The 18,439-nt window shown below is 39.4% G+C and overlaps 1 protein-coding gene across 6 annotated transcripts in view; it reads left to right on the top strand.

Moving 5' to 3' along the window:
- Positions 1-15,774, top strand: part of HIVEP1 (HIVEP zinc finger 1) — a 165,685-nt gene extending 149,911 nt beyond the window's left edge. For all 6 annotated transcript variants that reach the window (XM_075921249.2, XM_075921248.2, XM_075921256.2 and 3 more), the window contains 2 exons: positions 10,499-11,004; positions 14,052-15,774. In XM_075921249.2, the coding sequence (XP_075777364.2) occupies positions 10,499-11,004; positions 14,052-15,233 (1,688 nt within the window). In that variant the 3' untranslated portion in view covers positions 15,234-15,774. The remainder of the gene's footprint in view (positions 1-10,498; positions 11,005-14,051) is intronic.
- Positions 15,775-18,439: the final 2,665 nt, after the last annotated feature.

The following is an 18,439-nucleotide window of genomic DNA, read 5'->3' as shown; positions in this document are numbered from 1 at the left end:
ATATCATAGGAACCAATGGTCCAGCTAGCCCAATAGTCTTCCTCAGATAACAGCCAATGGCAGCTGTTTTAGAGGAAGGTGCAAGAAATCTAGGAGGACAAGCCTCTTAGAAATGCCTTTATCACTGAGGAAAATTCATCTTTCCCTCAGACAATTAATTGTTTACTTATGTCTTGAAGCATCAGGTTGTCAGTAGGTCTTGTGTTGTTATTTGTTATCCTAACATATGTAATAATATGTATTCTTATTGGCTATATACATTTCTCCGTTTTTGGTGATGCCTACTTAACTAAACCATTGTCTCCAATAAAACTCTGTAGGTGTTTCCTCAGATTAATCAGTTGAAATCAATGTTTGCATTCAGGCAAAAAGTTAGTAGTTTTTTTACGAGTCTGCCAGTTACCTGCTGCTGCTGCACTTTTCCCCTTCCCCCGCTGGGGGAAAGGCAGCACGGAGAAGCACTTACCTGGAGGCTTTTCCCCCGCCATTTCCATTGGCCACGTGTGTCCGCAGGTGCAAGGCACCAAGTAAGCATCCCCCCTTCTTCTCTTGCCCAGATCCCACATCCCCATCTCCCTCACTCACCCTCATCTCCAATAACAATTTAAATACAGTGCATTTAAGATTTATCTTATGACATGTATACTGTACATGGACAGTACTCTTTGTTTCACCTTCATAATGGCGAACACCCATGGTCCGGAAAATTCCATAATCCATCATAGGCCATATCCCAAGGTTGCTGGATTAAAGAGGTTCAAGTGAACTACTTGTGTTATCTTAGCAATATAAGTAGCCCTGTTCTGATGTCAGAAAGAGCTTGACTCTTACCAGGCAGTATTTTAATAACAACATATAGAAAAAGGAATGGAAAGCTGTTTAGAAATCTCCGTAGCGTGTGCACTAACTTAAAGCTATCCATTTTTCAAACTAGTGACACTGCAGTCATTCCATTTAAGAATTTACAGGTTTAGTGTTTATTAAAAGAGAGCAAGAGTAAGATTTCCCCCTTCCTAAGTAAGAATCTGTGGGATCAGAGCTTTTAACAGAGTTCTTTGTATTTGGATTTGTCATCATTGGGGTATTAGTAAATACTTTCTGGTTTCGCCTTTTGTGTTCTAAACCATCCCGATGTCATTTTACCTTTCATCTTCTGATCCATGGAATGTTCTTGTCCCCAAGGGTTACAATGTAAGGAATGTTAATATCTGAATTCAGCTGTCAGCAGAAGTGAACCATTTAGTGAGACAAAATCCAACTGGGGATATTCCTTTTGATCATGTTTGTTTTTACTTTTCAGTCATTTTAATAAGATGAATGTGTATATCTTTTCCACTATAAACTTTCTAGGCCTGATCCTGCCAAGTGCATATGAGTAAGGCTGCTTGCCCTAATCAAACTACTCACAAGTGTAACAGTTTGCAGATTTAAGTCAATCACTAGCTACATTATAGCAGTTATTTAACAAACTCCAGTAATGAGAATTTGTGGGCAATCTCTGTGCAGAAAGTTTTCATCCTAAAAAATATTTCTTGCTTTCCACGCTGTAATTGTTTGCTATTTTATATGTGATGATATACACCGAATTGTAGTTTTGAAACAAAATTATATGAGCCTTTCTAAAAATCAGATTTTTTCTAAGTTAATAAGCAGAATGTTATCACAATAGTTCATAAGCTGATTTTCAAGACTCTCAATTAGTATAATGCTCTTTCATTCTGTGTTCTTATCATACCTGCATAGCAAAGATTAAAATAAATGAAAATCTCCCAGTAAAAATCTACTTCTAAGAATCTAGAAGAATCTAAAATTTACTTTATCTTTTCTCTGAAAGATTTTTTTAAAATAATAAGTAACAATCATTTGCTAAGCTTAAATATATGTAACATGCATTGTAACTCTACACTCCTCTGACCCAGGAATAGAATGCTTGTGACTACTGATAATTTATAATGAGATTTACAAGTGAGATTATATGTGAGTAATACTCCTTGTTTGAAGCAGAGAATGTGAGAAGCCATAAACACTTTTTTTTAAATGTAGTTTCAGGTTCAAATATTTACAGCTGCTCATCTGTGAGGATCTTACATTGCTTCCAGCAGATGTCACTATGAGTCTGACAGTAATGAGCAAAGACCAATAGCTGAATCAGGATTTAAATTAATCTTTAAAGTAAACTTGTGAGTTGAATTTTAAAAAATCATGAGGAGTCTTGTGGCACCTTAAACTATGTCTGAAGATGCCATCTGACACAGTGGTTTTAACCTATGAAAGCTTATGCCCAAATAAATCTGTTAGTCTTTAAGGTGTCACAGGACTCCTCGCTGTTGTTACAAATGCAGGCTAACACAGCTATCCCTAAGGTTGCCAGGTATTCGCTTTCTGTTCAGGAGACAAATTGAGAAAATATAAATGAGAAAATATAAATGTCCAGTATTTTCTAAATAAGATGTGATGTAGATTGTGATGTAATGTCAAGTGTGTCCGGTATTTTTGTTGAAACCATCTGGCAACCTTAGCTATCCCTCTGAAACTTTCTTGTTAACACTTACCTATAAGTCTGTAAAAAGTCTCTACCATGTACTTTTGAATGGTCTGTGTGTGGCATTGGAGATGTCCATTGCAAGACTCTTAACATCTAGGCTACGTCTAGACTGCAAGTCTCTTTCAAAAAAGCCTCTTTCGGGGGAAAAAAAGCGTCTAGACTACAACCAGTACTTTTGAAAAAGCAAGCTACTTTTTTGAAAGAGTGCACCCAGGCAGTCTGGATGCTCTCTTTCGAAAAAGCACAGTTTGCATTACATAGCACCTTTTTTCGAAAGAGCACTTTCAAAAAAAGACGTTCTTCTTCATAAAACGAGGTTTTCAGCAGTCGAAAAAACTGCCGCATTTTTTCAATTTACTTTCGAAAGAACGGGGCAACAGTCTAGACGCAAGGAGGTTTTTTCGAAAAAAGACCACAAAAAAGGGTATACACAACCCTAGTGTATATCTACAATTCTAAAGGTTGAACATCTTTAGTCTGGCACTTCGTGGTCTGGCAACATTTGTGATCCAGCATGATATTAATCAGCCAGCTGTCCACTTATCGTGGGTGTCGCCAAGGTTCCCACAATCCCATAAAGTTTGTTTACAGCCACCAGGCTTGTGTGTCAGTGTTCTGTGCTGTTACTCAGCTCTGATTTAACCCTAAATGTCTTCTAAGACCCCAGTAAGCAGTGGCAGTGTTGGTAATGCTCCTAGACAATATTGACCTCCAGTGATTTGGCAAATTATCTGGTTTGGCACCGGTCTGGTCCCAAGAGTGCTGGAGTAGGGAGATGTTCAACCTGTATTAGAAAAGCAGATTAGTTGTTAATGGTTTACAAAGGAGACACTGCTATATATCAATGACGATACAGTGTCATATTTGAAAACATCTCCACCTTTGTTGTCATAGTATACTATATCTTAAACTTGGGTAAAGTCTATAACTTGATAGTATTGAATAAATGTCTTAATTAGTTGTCAACTTTGATATTCCCAGTTTGAAGTGTAAACATGTTATGGACAAAATAAACTCAGAGGCAGATACAGCCATAAGTCAATAAATGTAGCCCAAGATGATATTCAGTGAGCAAGGGGTACCTCAGTCTCTCATTAGCAGAGCTGTTAGTAACACCCGTGGTTAAGATTGTCTAATGTGTTCCATTATCATTCCATGTTTTCAGTAGCTTATAAACTTTGCCAAACTTAGCCCATTTTGGCTGAAATTTTCCATGCTTCCCCTCTGCCACACACGGAATTATTTTGGAAACTTTCAGCAATACCAATTCCACTCTTTAAAAAAATGAAACTAAGCAAAAATAGTAGTTATGCTAGTGCTAAACTCTCTCCCAACCGTTTTTTGTTTTGTTTTGTTTTGTTTTTTGAAGAATTCTAGTGTTCTCCTATTTTGTAGCCAAAGCTTGGAATTTGCTACAAAGTAAAGGAGCAGGGGAGTAGTCCTTGGACCACCTTTTCCCTTGAAAATTTACCCAGATTTGGTCAAGTTATAAGTCCTTTAACTATGCTAGTTGATATCAATGTGACATTACTTGCAGGCCTGAGTGGCTGAAGGATTAGGCTCTGAAAAAGTCCTATAGACACGACACTTATTTCTGACACTATCAGAATTAATACTGAAAAATTCAAAATTTAGACTATGAAAAATTTGCTGGGATGCTTCATGTAAATATTATTACTAACAGACCAGCATTTAACAAAACCATATACAATAAGGATTCATGCAGAAAAAAATGTTTTAAATGAATAAAGAGTTTCCAAAAGTATATTAAGAGATGCTTAGTATTATCTGCTTCTTTCCTCTAGTTTGTAGCATCCTCAACTGATAAGAGCAGTGCTGGAAAAAATAAGCCTTAGGCACTCAGTAATGGACATATTAAGATGCTAATAATTCCAACTAATGTTTCTGTGCTGAAGAACATTTTTTCTTTCCATCTTGGAAGTAAAATGTCATTACAGCTACTAACTAATCAACACCATGATCTGATAGACAGCCCAAGGTGATAAAGATAAAATGAGTCAAGAGGGTTTACCACAAAAGCTAGTATAATTACTTCAGTGGGTAGGATTAAAACCTCAATTTTACTAAATATGATTATAGCTGACGTGCTAGCAAAATCTATGGTGAAAAGTTATGTCAGTGTTTCTATTAAATCACTGTTTGCAGTTAACTTCCTGAAAATTTCATTTATCTTTGTGAAAGGCTCAGGTCTCAGTTGTGGCCTAAGGAGATTATTCTCTGGAAAAGTTTGAGCAGAAAAATAGTGGCTCAGACATTTTAGAGGGAGAATAAAACACCCTCACCCACCTACCTCCTACTCCAAATGGTTTTGTAGTTAAAATATTGAGGTTGATTTTATTTAAACAGTTTTTGTGCCAAAATGGTGGGGTTAGAATTTTGACTGGGAAATAACTTTTCTAGAACAGAGGAGCCTTGAAAAATTTAGACTATAAATTAGTTTTGTTCTTGGAAAGTTACTAGTGCTTGAAAATCTCAGGATAAGCATTTGTAGAACTTTGGATACTAGTTTTTAGGCATATTCACCAATTTTGTAAGGAAAGGAAGCAAATCTGGAGAGGCTAATTCAGATGCTTAGTGAACATATATACAGTAATTCCTCATTTAACACGTGCCTACTTAACATGTTTTCGCAATAGCACGATATTTTTTTTTTTTAGGGAATGTTTTTTAAATTACATGACTGTCCCTGGAATAACACGATTTCCCCAGCCGGCCCGTTGCTGGCAGCTGCGCGGGGCTTCCCCTGCCTCCCTGCCAAACAGCAGAGGGTTTGCCGCTCTCCGTATCGTTCCCCACTGACTCCTCCTTGCCGGACGCCTTGCCCCCTCTCCTCCGTCCCCACTTGCAGGCCGACGGCTGGGTTTCCCCAGCCAGCCCATCGCCGGTGGCTGCGCGGGGCTTCCCCCCACCTCCCTGCAAAGCAGCGAAGGGTTTGCCACTCACCGCACTGTTCCTCGGCGACCCCCCCCCCCACCGGACACAGTGCGGGTCCCGGCCGACCCATCACAGGGACATATTCCTAACCCAGTCCTCCTCCCCTTCCCTTCCCCAGAGCCAAACACCTCCCCTCTCTGCTGTAAGCCAGTCCCTTTACTCCCCCAATCTTATGTCCCGGTCCCAACAGACACCACCGCTTAAAACGCAACCCCCACCTTTTCCATTATTTTCAATGGGAAAATTGACCCCGCATAACACGTTTTCACTTAACACGATCATTTTCTGAAATGTGTTAAATGAGGAATTACTGTATCTGCTCAGGTACACATTGGAAAAAACATAGGGCTCCTTTGCCAGCCTGAAGAATGCATGAGTATTTTTTTCACTGGGCTTTGGATCAGGAACCCACTGAATAAAGAGTTACATTATTAATTCCGGATAGAGCCTTTTTCTTTAAAATATATGGGAACTTCAGCCTTAAAAAAAAAATCTTAACATGAGATTTGTGCAGTTAAGTGATGTTAAACAGTTAAGTTAAGCAATTCAATTGTGCTTCCATAAGAGCCCATGCTTCGTTCAGTACCTGTCTCCCTTACAAATGTTGCTTGGACCCATACATATACAACACTACAAAATAATGGAATGTTATCCCTGTGTATCTAAGATGTTAGAGGGATGTGTGATTTTTTTTTCTTTTAGAAAGTATTAAATCGCATAATTGCAGAGAATCAAACATCATACATATAAGAGGGTAGAATTATGAAGTGTGCCAGAAACCTTAATTTTCACTTATCCTGAATGCTTTATACAAACATCCTTAACGATTTCCAAATACACTTTTTTCCTTTCTTTTTGCTGAAGATGACAGTATTTTTCCTACGCTGGATTCTTGTATTGGTTATTTTGTGATCAAGAGAGAGTGTCAAAACTTTCTAAGCAAATTAAATATTTAAACCCAATCATTTTAGCAGTGCTAATGATATTAAAAATTCCCAGTACTGCTTTTCAGATTGTCCACAGCAGAAAGCACACAGCTCTTGTGATGTCAACTATTTAATAACAAAAGCATACACAAGTTAGCTCAGCGAGCAATGAGTACATTTTTTCCTGCTAAAATTGTAAGGAGGCCTTAAGTAGGCAGAAAGCAATTACCAACATTGGAGTTGGATCAAGATTTCTTGGTTAACAAGATTGGGGGGGGAAAAAGTGCTATAGGCTCTTTCAGTTACAATAAGTGGTCACTGCCCCTGTTTGACTAACCTTCCAAAGAAAGCACCATCTTACTAAAAACCTGTAACCTTCATGGTTCTTCCCCTCCACTTAAAAAGAAAGCAGAAGTTGTAGAGTCAGACTCAGGCTACGTCTAGACTGCAGTGTTAAATCAGAAAAAGATACGCAAATTGCGTATCTTTTTCCGATTTACTTTCGAAAGAGGCTTTTCTGAAATTTGACGTGTCTACATGGCTCCAAATTTCGGAAAAGTGCTCTTTCAATACAACCCTTATGCCTCATAGAACGAGGTTTTCAGGGATGGCAAATGAGCCCATCCGCATTTTTGAAAAACAAATTGGAAAAGCGGATGTATTTCTTGGACACACCATTGCTTTTCCAGGATACCTCCAGTATCCCGGAAAAACAATGCAGTCTAGACATATCCAGACATTATTGTATGTAAAGTTGCTAGTGTCAGATAATACTCTTAGCATTCATTAATTGCAAAAATGTGTGCACCTATCAGTGCAGTGATCACGCACTCATGAATACAAAGCAGAGTATTTCTTTTTGCATTGGCAAAAGAACTTGATTAGATGTTTTGGTAGCAATATAGAAGTAATGGAACCATAGTCATTCCTGTCAGGTTGCTTATAATGCAAGCGTCTGGCTCTCGGTAACTACACTTATGTAGAAGCTAGCAAACTCAGGTGATGGAGGAAAGTAGGGAAACGATAACCCCACATTAAGCCTTGCATTTAAGGAACAAGTCTCCATACATGGTTACCCCCTTTTTTCCACTTTTTAATCATAGTGATTGAGGCATACACATAAATTCAAAATATATTGACTTAGGTCCTACATTAACAGTATTTCCCTGCAAGATCCATAATAGTAAATGTGTGTTTAGAGAAGGTTATTTCTCACTATGAAGTAGGGCATTTTGGCTTAATCACTTCGCATCTCTTTTAGTCCTTATATAATGATTTATTCTGTGCACATCAATGCCTCTGCAATATATAATGTAGCTAATAAAAATGTACTTAAAGAACAAAACATGCATCTATTCTTAAAGCTAAGCTGCAAGTTGATCTTAAAAAAAATCTGATTCTTTAAAATATGTGGTTAGTGCATCCAGTTTAACTGCGTGCTGGATACCTCTCAGCTAAATCTTAACTCCTTTATCTTAATTGTGGACCTGGACCTAAAAAGCCCAGACTAGATGAATTTTAATCTAATAATGCAGGTGTTCTCCATTTGGGAAGCACAGCCAATGTTTTGAATACCCTTCTTTGCTTTGCTATTTGTACCATTGAACATACTTTAATTTAAAATATTCTTTGTATTGGAAATTTAATTATGGGAACAATAGAAAAGAAAAGAAATGAAGCATGAATATTAGCACACTGCATGTATACTAATGTTGAGAAAAGTAAAAGGGTTAGTCGGAATCCAGATTTTTAAATAATGCTTACGATGGGAGCTAAGACAATCCAAATGCAGAGATGCTGACATTGACTACAGAGAAAATTTGCAATTTTGTAAATTGCTGAAAATCTGAATGACAATGATTGATGTTACTATTCAGTGACAGCCATGCAGTGTGTCAAGCCTGGTGCTACATTCAGGTCTCAACCATCAGTAAACACTCACAGCACACAGTTTTGCATGACAGCTATGGCTATATCATAGTAGCTACATACCTGGATGGGGGTGATTTTTTTCTCTCTCTCACTAGGGAACACTACTTAAAAGAGAATCCAGACTGAGTCCTAAGGCCCAAAACTTTGAAAATCACTGACTGGCGCATTAGGATTAAAGTACAAAATGAAGACATTCATAGGTCACTGTGAAGAAATCTATGTGCAGAGAAGTCTCATATATTTAGTGACATTAAAGCTGAATAATCCAATTAACCTAAATATATGGGGGGTTGGTTTGAGTGTGTGTGTGTGTGTGTGTGTGTGTGTGTGTGTATTTTGTGCCTTTACTTAATTATGCTAAGTTTTCTGTTATCTTTTCAGGAAGTAGAGATGAAAATAAAAAAAAAACATAAAATGTGCGATGACTGACGAATAATTTATATAACTATTCTGCTACTGTGCATATTTAAGGAATGAGCTTGTTAAAATTAATTTTTCCAAAAAAGATATTTTTTCCTCTTGATAAGTTTTGACTTGAGGTAAACATTGTAAATGAAGCCTGGCTAAAGCATAACCAAACTTTTTCCACTAGCATGATTTTAATAACATGATAGATTTAAAGTGGCTTTAACATATTATATTTCAGTTAATTGTTGCTACAAGCGTAGAAAGAAAATCCCTAGTATCCCTACTTAGTATCCCTACTTCGCTTTTGCAGATTCAGACTAACACGGCTACCCCTCTGATACTCTTAGTTAATGCACAGATCATGAAACAGAATTCAAGGGCTGAACCTCTTCCATATCGTAATCCTACTTCTAATTTAAAGCATTAAGGCTTGAAATGCTGAGAGAGAGAGCTCTTAATTATACAATTATATTATCTAAAACTCTGTGTGGTTTTGTGTGTGCGCACATTGTTTTTGTGGTTTCATGGCTAGATAGAGCAGTGGTGATAGCTCTTAATTCTTAAGGCTTGATTTTTTTTTTCATAAATCATTCATCCTGACAAGTTGTCTGTGTAAATTCCCTTAAGCAGAGGCTCTCTTTTAAATTTTAACACTGAAACAAACCAAGCATAACTGAATTGGTTTTTTTCTGAGCCAAATGCTGGTTTTTGCTGATATTTTCTTTGGAGACTTCAACAGACTGACATTTAATCCAACATAAAATAAAATACTAGTGTGTCCAAACATTTTGTCTTTTGTCAAATATGGTCCAGATAGTTTGGCTTGGAATCAGATATGACAGATGGAATATCTCTCTTTTTACTGAAGATATGATGCAAAGGAAGGTGAATATCTCTAGTTTTGTTTACCAATAAAACTGATTAAAATTTGGTGCCTGGGTGATGGGCAGAGACAATGGTGTCAGTTCAACTTTTAGATTTAAAAATCAATGAGATTTCTCTTGAGTAAAGTTACCTGCCTACTTAAGTGTTTGTAGAATCAGAGTTGTTTTGTGCACTTGTTATCAGTTAACTCCTAGTATATTTGGTTGCTATTAATACTTTGGCCACTTTTTTCTTCAAGTGAAGAATGTTGGTAAAATCTAATTTTAGTCTTTTCTGCCCATTTACTAGACAAATTTCTGACTAGCACTTTCCATTATTTCTGTTTGTCTTTTTCAAAAGACAGTATAATAGTGATTCATACTAAGTCCAAGGATGCAAAACTGAGTCAGTAACAAACTTGAGAAATATCCCACTGGTAAGCTTGGCATACTGATCTGTCATTAGAAACTTAATGAACCAGAAAATCAGTTCCCTCCTCTCTCTGCAAAATAAGTATTTCTCTATAAAGAAAGAAGATTTAAGGGGAAAATTGCAGTTTCACAGGCATGAGAACAATGCATAAATAAAAAATACAGGATTGGTGCAAGTTTGCTTAAAGATATACTTCAGAAAATGGAAGTATGGACCCTTTTGTTGTTGTTTTACTACATAGTTATGAAAAGTAGCTGATGCACTTGTGTTGGGTGCTATATTTTTGTGACTGTTTTTGTATTAACATTGCAATTCAGATACTATCAAGTTGCCTTCAAGTATTTCCACATAGCTGATCATGCTGTTAGCAAAGTGTTTCTAGGCCTTGAGAGGAATAAACTACTTGTCTAATTTCTGCTTTGGTTCTGTTTTACAGGGGAGAAGCAAAGACTCGGTGATCGGTCAGGCTATGATGTGGAGGATTCTGATGGTCCAGATGACGATGACAATGACAATGAAGATGATGATGAAGACAGTCAAGCTGAATCTGTCTTATCTACAACCCCCTCAGTTACAGCCAGTCCTCAGCATCATCCATCTAGAAACATCCTACAGGAAGCCACAAGCGCTGATGAAGATATCAGAATTACAGACTGCTTTGCTGGGATCCACACAGACTCTATGGATGGTCTGCCTAAAGCACTACTTACAAAGATGACTGTACTCAGTACAGTACAGTCAGATTGCAGGAATGCCAGGTGGCCAATAGCAGTTGCACATCAAGAAGCAGAGGAGGAGAAAATACAAGACGGGGAAACAAGTATAGAGCCTACCATTTCCCCTGGCCTGTCTCCTAGATCTCCATGTCATCAGATGTCTGTAGATTATCCAGATGCAGCAGAAGCATTGGAAAGTTCTGCCACACCAGCTATTGTTACAAAGGTTAGAATATTAAATGTAGGGGGAGAAGAGAGACTTGTATTTCAAACCCTTCAAGAGCTGGGGAACTAAACATTATTGATGCTTATTTTGGTGATTTTTCTAAAACCCAAATTGCTTCCTCCTTTTATATTCTTCATACTGTTCTTGCAAAATGATACAGATATAAAAAAAATCAGATTGTAGGAGCATACTAATAATAATGTAGAAACAAAAAGGTTTTACAATATAATCTACCCACTTTTTTTGTTATCTCCAGGCCTAAAATAATTAGTTATACAGGCAGTCCCCGGGTTACGTACAAGATAGGGACTGTAGGTTTGTTCTTAAGTTGAATCTGTATGTAAGTCGGAACTGGCGTCAGCTGCTGCTGAAACTGATCAGTTTCAACTGTGGCTGAATCTGGACGCCAGTTCTGACTTACATACAGATTCAACTTAAGAACAAACCTACAGTCCCTAAGTCGGAACTGGCGTCAGCTGCTGCTGAAACTGATCAGTTTCAACTGCGGCTGAATGTGGATGCCAGTTCTGACTTACATACAGATTCAACTTAAGAAACCCAGGCGTCCCCAAGTCAGCTGCTGCTGAAACTGATCAGCGGCTGATTCCAGGAAGCCTGGGGCGCGGCTGGAGAGCCTGGGGAGCAACCCAGCAGCACCCCAGCTGCTCTGCCCCAGGCGTCCTGATTCAGCCGCTGCTGAAACTGACCAGCAGCGGCTGAATCAGGACGCCTGGGGCAGAGCAGCTGGGGTGCTGCCGGGTTGGTCCGGAGCAGCGCTGCGGGACCAACCCGGCAGCCCCCAGCTGCTCTACCCCGGGGTAGGCAAGAAAAGCCTGGTCTGCTGGGGGGGGGCACTAGCTGCACCCCCCCCCCCAGCAGACCAGGAGGACAAGAGCAAAGCCGCCCAGGCAGCGGGACTCCTGCCGCCTGGGTGGCTTTGCTCGGGTGTCCCTGGTCTGCTGGGGGGGTCCAGCGGCTTTGCTGGACCCCCCCCCCAGCAGACCAGGGAGACCGGGAGAAGCTTTTCTCGCCCCGGAGTACACGGGTGGCGACCCGACTCCCGTGAACTCCGGGGCAAGAAAAGCCCTGTTCGTAAGTGCGGATCTGACATAAGTCGGGTCTGCGTAAGTCGGGGACTGCCTGTAGTCTGGTTCTTTAGCTTTTTGCTAAAATTTGGAATAAATTGACAGTACTATTAAGACTAAACAGTGGTATATACCAAATAGCATACTACTCTAGCACTAAGTCTATGTTCCATGATCCAGAAAACCTGCACAATAGATGCCCTTGCTCAGTACCAAGGAGTGGGAAGAGCACAGAATTACTACTGTAAAATCTTGAGTATAATGTGCACTTTTTTTCCCGTTTTTTTAGGGTCAAAGCCAGGGCGAGCATTATACATAAGAGATTTTCTGGTAAAGTTTTTAACTCACCCACCTCACTGCACAGAAACTTTCCAGCTGCAGTGCGGCGCCCCGCCAGGCTCCCAGACAAGGCGAGGAGCCAGCGGTGCAGCCAAACTGCAGCGCCCTGGCTCGCTGCCTGCCCAGTCTCGGCACAGCGCACGGGCAGCTGGACAGGGGGCCCCCGCGGCAGGCATGAGCTCAGCTGGCCAGTGGGTCCCCCGCAGCTGGCACCAGCTCAGCTAGGTTCCCGGACAAGGCGAGAAGCACCCTGGCTCGCTGTCTGCCCTGTCTCCACGCAGACAGCTGGGTTCCCCACGGCAGGCGCGAGCTCAGCGCCGTGCGTGGGCAGGGGGGCAGGGAGCAGGTTTCAGACTCCGCCACCGGCTCCCTGGTGCTACGAGCACGTTTCCCGGGCGAGCCTGCAGGTGTGAGCAGCCCCTTCCTTCCTATATATACCGTAAAATTGTGAGTATAATGGGGGTGTGCATTATATATAGGAGTTCACTTTTTTCCCAGGACTCTGACATTGGAAAGGTGTGCATTATACATGGGTGCACATTATACTCGAGATTTTACGGTAATCTCAGGCTGAAAAGAATTAAGACTTGTATTCAGTTTCCAGCCCAGTGCACCTTCACCTAAGCCAGTGGTGCGCAATTCGTGGATCTTCCCATTGGGGTCTCAGCGCTTAGATGCAGCTGGCCAGGGGCTGGGCCCATTGGTGGCCGCGCAGCACGGCACTGACTTAGGGCCAGCCAGTGGCTGGGCACGGCAGTTGGCGGCTTCTCAGCATATTATAACTCAGCCATATGGTGATGGCATAAGGCACCTACCTCGATCTCTGTAGTTATCTGATGGGTAAGATAGGGTAAAAGGAGAGTAAGCCCTGTTGTTATAAGTAGCAGTATCACAGTTGCAGCTAAAAGTTCCAGTTGCAATGGGAGCCTTATTGTGGCAGGCAATGTATAGACACAGTGAAGGAGAGTGGCTTGTTTTCAAACTAGACAAGATAGACCAGAGGTGTGCGAAGAAACAGACAGAGAGAGATGAAATTACTTGTCCATAACCTTGTGAGAGGTCAGTGGCAGAACTGTGAACAGAACCCAGCTGTCCCAGTTCAGTGCCTTCTCCATGTGACCATGTCAGTTTGAGAACCCTTTATCATCATCCCTCTTAATTAATTCTAATCTTCCAGAGTAGTCTTCTATCAGCAATGCATTGTGGCATTAGCCTTTCAGTCCAGAGACACTAATGCTGTTGATGCGTGGCTAAATAAATGCCTCCAAGAGAGAAAGACACTTGTAGATCTGGCTGTTCAGTGATGAGATACCACTGTCGTTCATCCTCAGCAGAGATCTGATTTTCACAATTAATTTACTATAAGGGAAATGCCAAAACGCTGGTAAGGAATAACACCGGAGAGAAAGCTGATGTACTAGACTTAGGAAAATTCCTAATTAAAGAGGAAGGGGAGATGTAGAAAGGAAAGTTATGAATTGTTCAAGTCTTGAACTGGTTTTTTACAAATTCCTATAGGGAAGAAGGCTATATTTCAAACGACCTTCTCTAGACTATTTGATTTAATTTAGCTGCACTGGCAATCTTAATATACTGAAATGTTTTGCTGTTGTTTTTCTTTAGAGCACACCGTCTATAGGGCTTCCCTCACCACCAGTGGACCAAAGCACACAGACAACAGCGGTGGTTCCTTCAGCAGCCTCGCCCTATCCTGACATCCAGGACGAGAAGCGGCAAGAACGCCAGCAGCATATTGCAGAACTGCCAGCTCCTCTGACTCATTTATTTAGCCACCTTCCTTTGCACTCCCAGCAGCAAGCCAAGACACCTTATGGTATGATTCCAGTGGGGGGAATTCAGGTGGTTCCAGCTGGCCTAGCCACATACTCCACGTTTGTACCAATTCAGGCTGGGCCCATGCAGCTCACCATTCCTGCAGTCAGCGTGATTCACAGAACTACAAGTGCACTTGGTGACCCTGCATGTGCGGGCTCTGCAAATCCAAGAGGAGTTGCTGAAGTAAACAGTGTTGTGCCATGTTTTCCCTTAGGTCAGATTAATGTGCCAGGCATCCAGAGTCTGAGTGCACCAAGCTTACAACCTCTTCCACCATTAGGCATGGAGACAGTGAACATATTAGGCCTGGCCAATACAAACATAGCCCCACAAATACATCCTTCAGGACTCACACTAAATGCTGTGGGACTGCAAGTTTTGACTGCAAACCCTTCTCCTCAGAGCAACCCCAGCCCTCAGACGCACATTCCAGGACTGCAAATATTGAATATAGCACTGCCTGCGTTGATCCCGTCAGTCAGCCCTGTAACTACAGATGGGCAAGGAGTTCCAGAAATACCAGCTTCCAGTAATAAAGCCAGTGAAATTCATCCAGAGCGGACTCCTATGAGTTGTCCTGCAGCAGACGTCAATCAGATCCCTAGTGCTGTATCTCCTCAAGTGGCACCTACGGTCCAGTGGTACAATGTAAAAAACATTGCAGAGCCTTTTCTTTCAAAGGAATATGAAAGGCTGGATGGTCCTGGAAAAACAGGTACTGAAAAGGCTCATGCAGCAAATCATGGCAAACCAAAGTGTGATGTCACTTCCATTCAGGTCAAAAGGGCTTCCCCATCAGAACCCCTCTTAAAGGTGAATTCTGAAGTTGTCACCAAGTCCCTCATCCATCAAACTGTCTCTCCAAATAGACAAGTACCGAGGCCAGCAGGATTGTCACGAAGGCAAAATACTGTGCAGTTTAGTGATGGCAGCAGTGATGATGAGGACAGACTTGTAATAGCAACCTAGGTTTTTTTTTTATTGTAACACTTACAGGTTTGTTTGCAAACCTCCCTTTCTTTAAAGCACATTTTTCTGACACAAACTCATTACTAATCTTTGTGCAATCATGAACTCTTGACCAATAATTGTTGTTGTTTCTCGTCAGCTCCAGCCATTTTTGTACATGTTGTATAGACAATTGTGCCTTTTTGGAGTTTTATGTTTAGAAACCTGTACAGATTGTTGAATATATATATATATATATATATATAAAAATATGTATATTGAAACAGATAGTTGCTTGTGTTTAGTAAGTAAAAACATCCTATGTCAGAAAAACTAAAATGATTAAATTATATGTTGCACTGTTAAATGTAAATTTTTATGGCTGTGGGGCAGTTTCTGTGTACAGATCTAGTATGTAAAACTCCATATTTATTGTATCCATATTAGTCTTGGAACAAGGGTCTGTCCATCTTTCTTGTGTAAGACAGTAGCTTTACACTTAAAAACAGAATACAGTATCTGTGTTATGAAATATTACAGTAAAATTTTGTTTACTGACTTTACCATTGCTTATGTTGTGCCGTCTTGATTCTAATCAGTGGTAAAATGCCTAAATCCCTTATTTTATTACCGCCTCCATAACTTGTTTTCTCTTTTGAAATTGCCCAAAGCCATGGTTTCGTCCTTAAAGAGTGAATGAAGAGGTGTTACATGCTCTCTGGAAGAGAAGCTTTCCTTTTTAAAATTCCTGGAGGGGAGTGTATTTGCTTCCGATTTTTTTCATACTATTTATTAGCAAAGTCTGAATGTCAAAGAGCCTGTTTTCACTTGCCGAAAATGATGAGGTTTGAGGATAATATTGTTTTTTGTAACTTTGAACTATTAAAGGCACTTTTTAAATGGAACTAAAGTCTAGGTAAGCAACAAAGAAATAGTTTGTCTCCTCTTGCTTGTAAAATCACTAGAGCAAGTGACAAAAGAGATGCTGCTGCAGTGATGAGGGTTTTGCAGTACTCATTGTCAGGACACTTCCTTAGCTTCTAAAAAGTATTTCATGTCAGGAAATCAGTATTTCAGCAGTAGAAGACTAATTTTGCCTTAAATACAGCTTCATCTTTGTCATTCAACAAAAAGAAAATTGTTTGAAGCATACAATTAACTTGCCCCAGTTCCAACAATCTCACTGTGTGAGCAGGCATGAAATGAAAGAATTCCAAAATATTGGAAGTGAATGGGATTCTGTGCATGCACAGTGCAAGCAATTTTAAAGTTATCAAGAGACCTCAATAGCCTTTTACTGGTTAAAGAGAAGAGACAATATACAGGTCTAAGCCATCCTACATTTGGAATGATCCTGAATTGTATTTGATTAAAAAACCTTTTAACATACAGTGCTTTATTTTTTCCCTTTAAGTGTATGGTAGTGAATTTTTAAAAAGAGCAATTTAGAAATCAGTAGCATGTTTATAAAGCCATTTTAACAACTGAATTCAAAAATCAGTAGAACAAAGTAATAAAATAGATAACCTGTCTGGTGAAATTAAAGATATGTGCATATGTAATGATGACTGAAAAACTTGAAAAACACAAGTGAAACTGAATGTTAGATGGGTTGCATTGCTCAAAGATTTATTCCTATAAATTACCACAACAATTCTTATCTTACATTGCTCTAAATTCAAGTGCAATGACATCCTTCACCTATTTAATTATTTTTTTATACTTGACCCACACTGTTTATAATTTTACAGCACAAGAAATGAAATAATTATAAGCACAATGCCAAATGACTTAACTTTAAGAAACAGCATCTACAGTATAAAAATGTATCAATGTGATTGTCAACTATTTGCAGTAATACACAGTGGTGAGAACCAAATGATGTAATGGAAGAGAAAAATCACACTTAGTTCAGACATGAATTGTCATGTTACTCCTTTCATATAGCTTTATTAGAGACCTAGTCACCTGAAACAGTGAGCACCTTCAACTCACTCCAAATTAAAGGGAGTTGAGTGGTCAACACATCTCAAAATTGGGCCTCAAATTTCTGTCTTGCACTGTGACACTGTGTACTGGTATATTCATTTTATAACTGTTCTGATGTAAAAATATGAATATCATATTACATTTTCATTTTAATGGACATGTTTGGATTTATATGAAGTCACTTCTACTTCTAAAAATGCAGAAGCAGTGCTGCATTACATGTTCTGATCCTGCTACAATGGGAGATACTGATTTTAACAGGTACAAAATCAAGCCCTAAATATGCCTCTAATATTTTAACTGTTTCATCTAGCTATAACTAGTTATTGAAAGTTCTTGCTTAGAGCTTTTTGCAAAGAGCAAATGATTTTCATATGATTTTTCTAAGAAGCTTTGTATTAATTATAGCTATTTCTTCCATAAAGTGGTCATATGTTAATATAAACAAATGCAAGTTACACTGATTAATTTGAATATAATTTCCATGTATCAGGTTGGAAAATATATTAAATCGATGAGACAGGTTAAGTAAAAGAAACAGTATTTAATAAAGGCTGAAGGATATAATTTGAGTGGAATAAGATTGATGTGTACATACACATATATAATATTATATATATATTGTGTGTATGTACTTGCTTATTTAATTACACATACATCAAAGTCCTTAATTTGCTAACCATTTGGGAGTTGTCGTAATATATGTTGCTGCATATAAGTCTGTCTAAGTATTCTCTTGGCTGGCACTGGCATGTGCCAATATTCTAAGAGTTAACTCCATCAGAAGAACTATACTAGCAGAGTGGAAGATAAATGATTGATTAACTATAAATGAACGAAGTGACTCAGACAGTCTCAAAAAAAAAAAAAAGATAGTTTGGCATTGAAAAAAGTTCAGAAAAAGGCAACAAAAATTAGGGATATGGAACGGCTGCCATATGGGGAAAAAACTGGGATTTTCAGCTTAGAAAAGAGGAGACTAAGGGGGGGAGGGATATGAGAGAGGTCTAAAATCATGACTAGTGTGGAGAAAGTGACTAAGGAAACATTATTTACTTGTTCCTATAACATAAGAACTAGGGGGTCACCAAATTAAATTAATAGGTAGTAGGTTTAAAACAAACAAAATGAAATATTTCTTTACATAGTGCACAGTCAACCTGTGGAACTCCTTGCCAGAGGATGTTATGAAGACCAGGACTTCAACATGGTTCAAAAAAGAACTAGATAAATCCATG

The sequence above is a fragment of the Pelodiscus sinensis genome, chromosome 2 (genome assembly GCF_052426305.1).
Source record: "Pelodiscus sinensis isolate ZL-2025 chromosome 2, ASM5242630v1, whole genome shotgun sequence".
Taxonomy (NCBI): Eukaryota; Metazoa; Chordata; order Testudines; family Trionychidae; genus Pelodiscus; species Pelodiscus sinensis.
The sequence above is the reverse complement of the archived record's forward strand: the minus strand, read 5'-3'. Positions and strand labels throughout refer to the sequence as shown.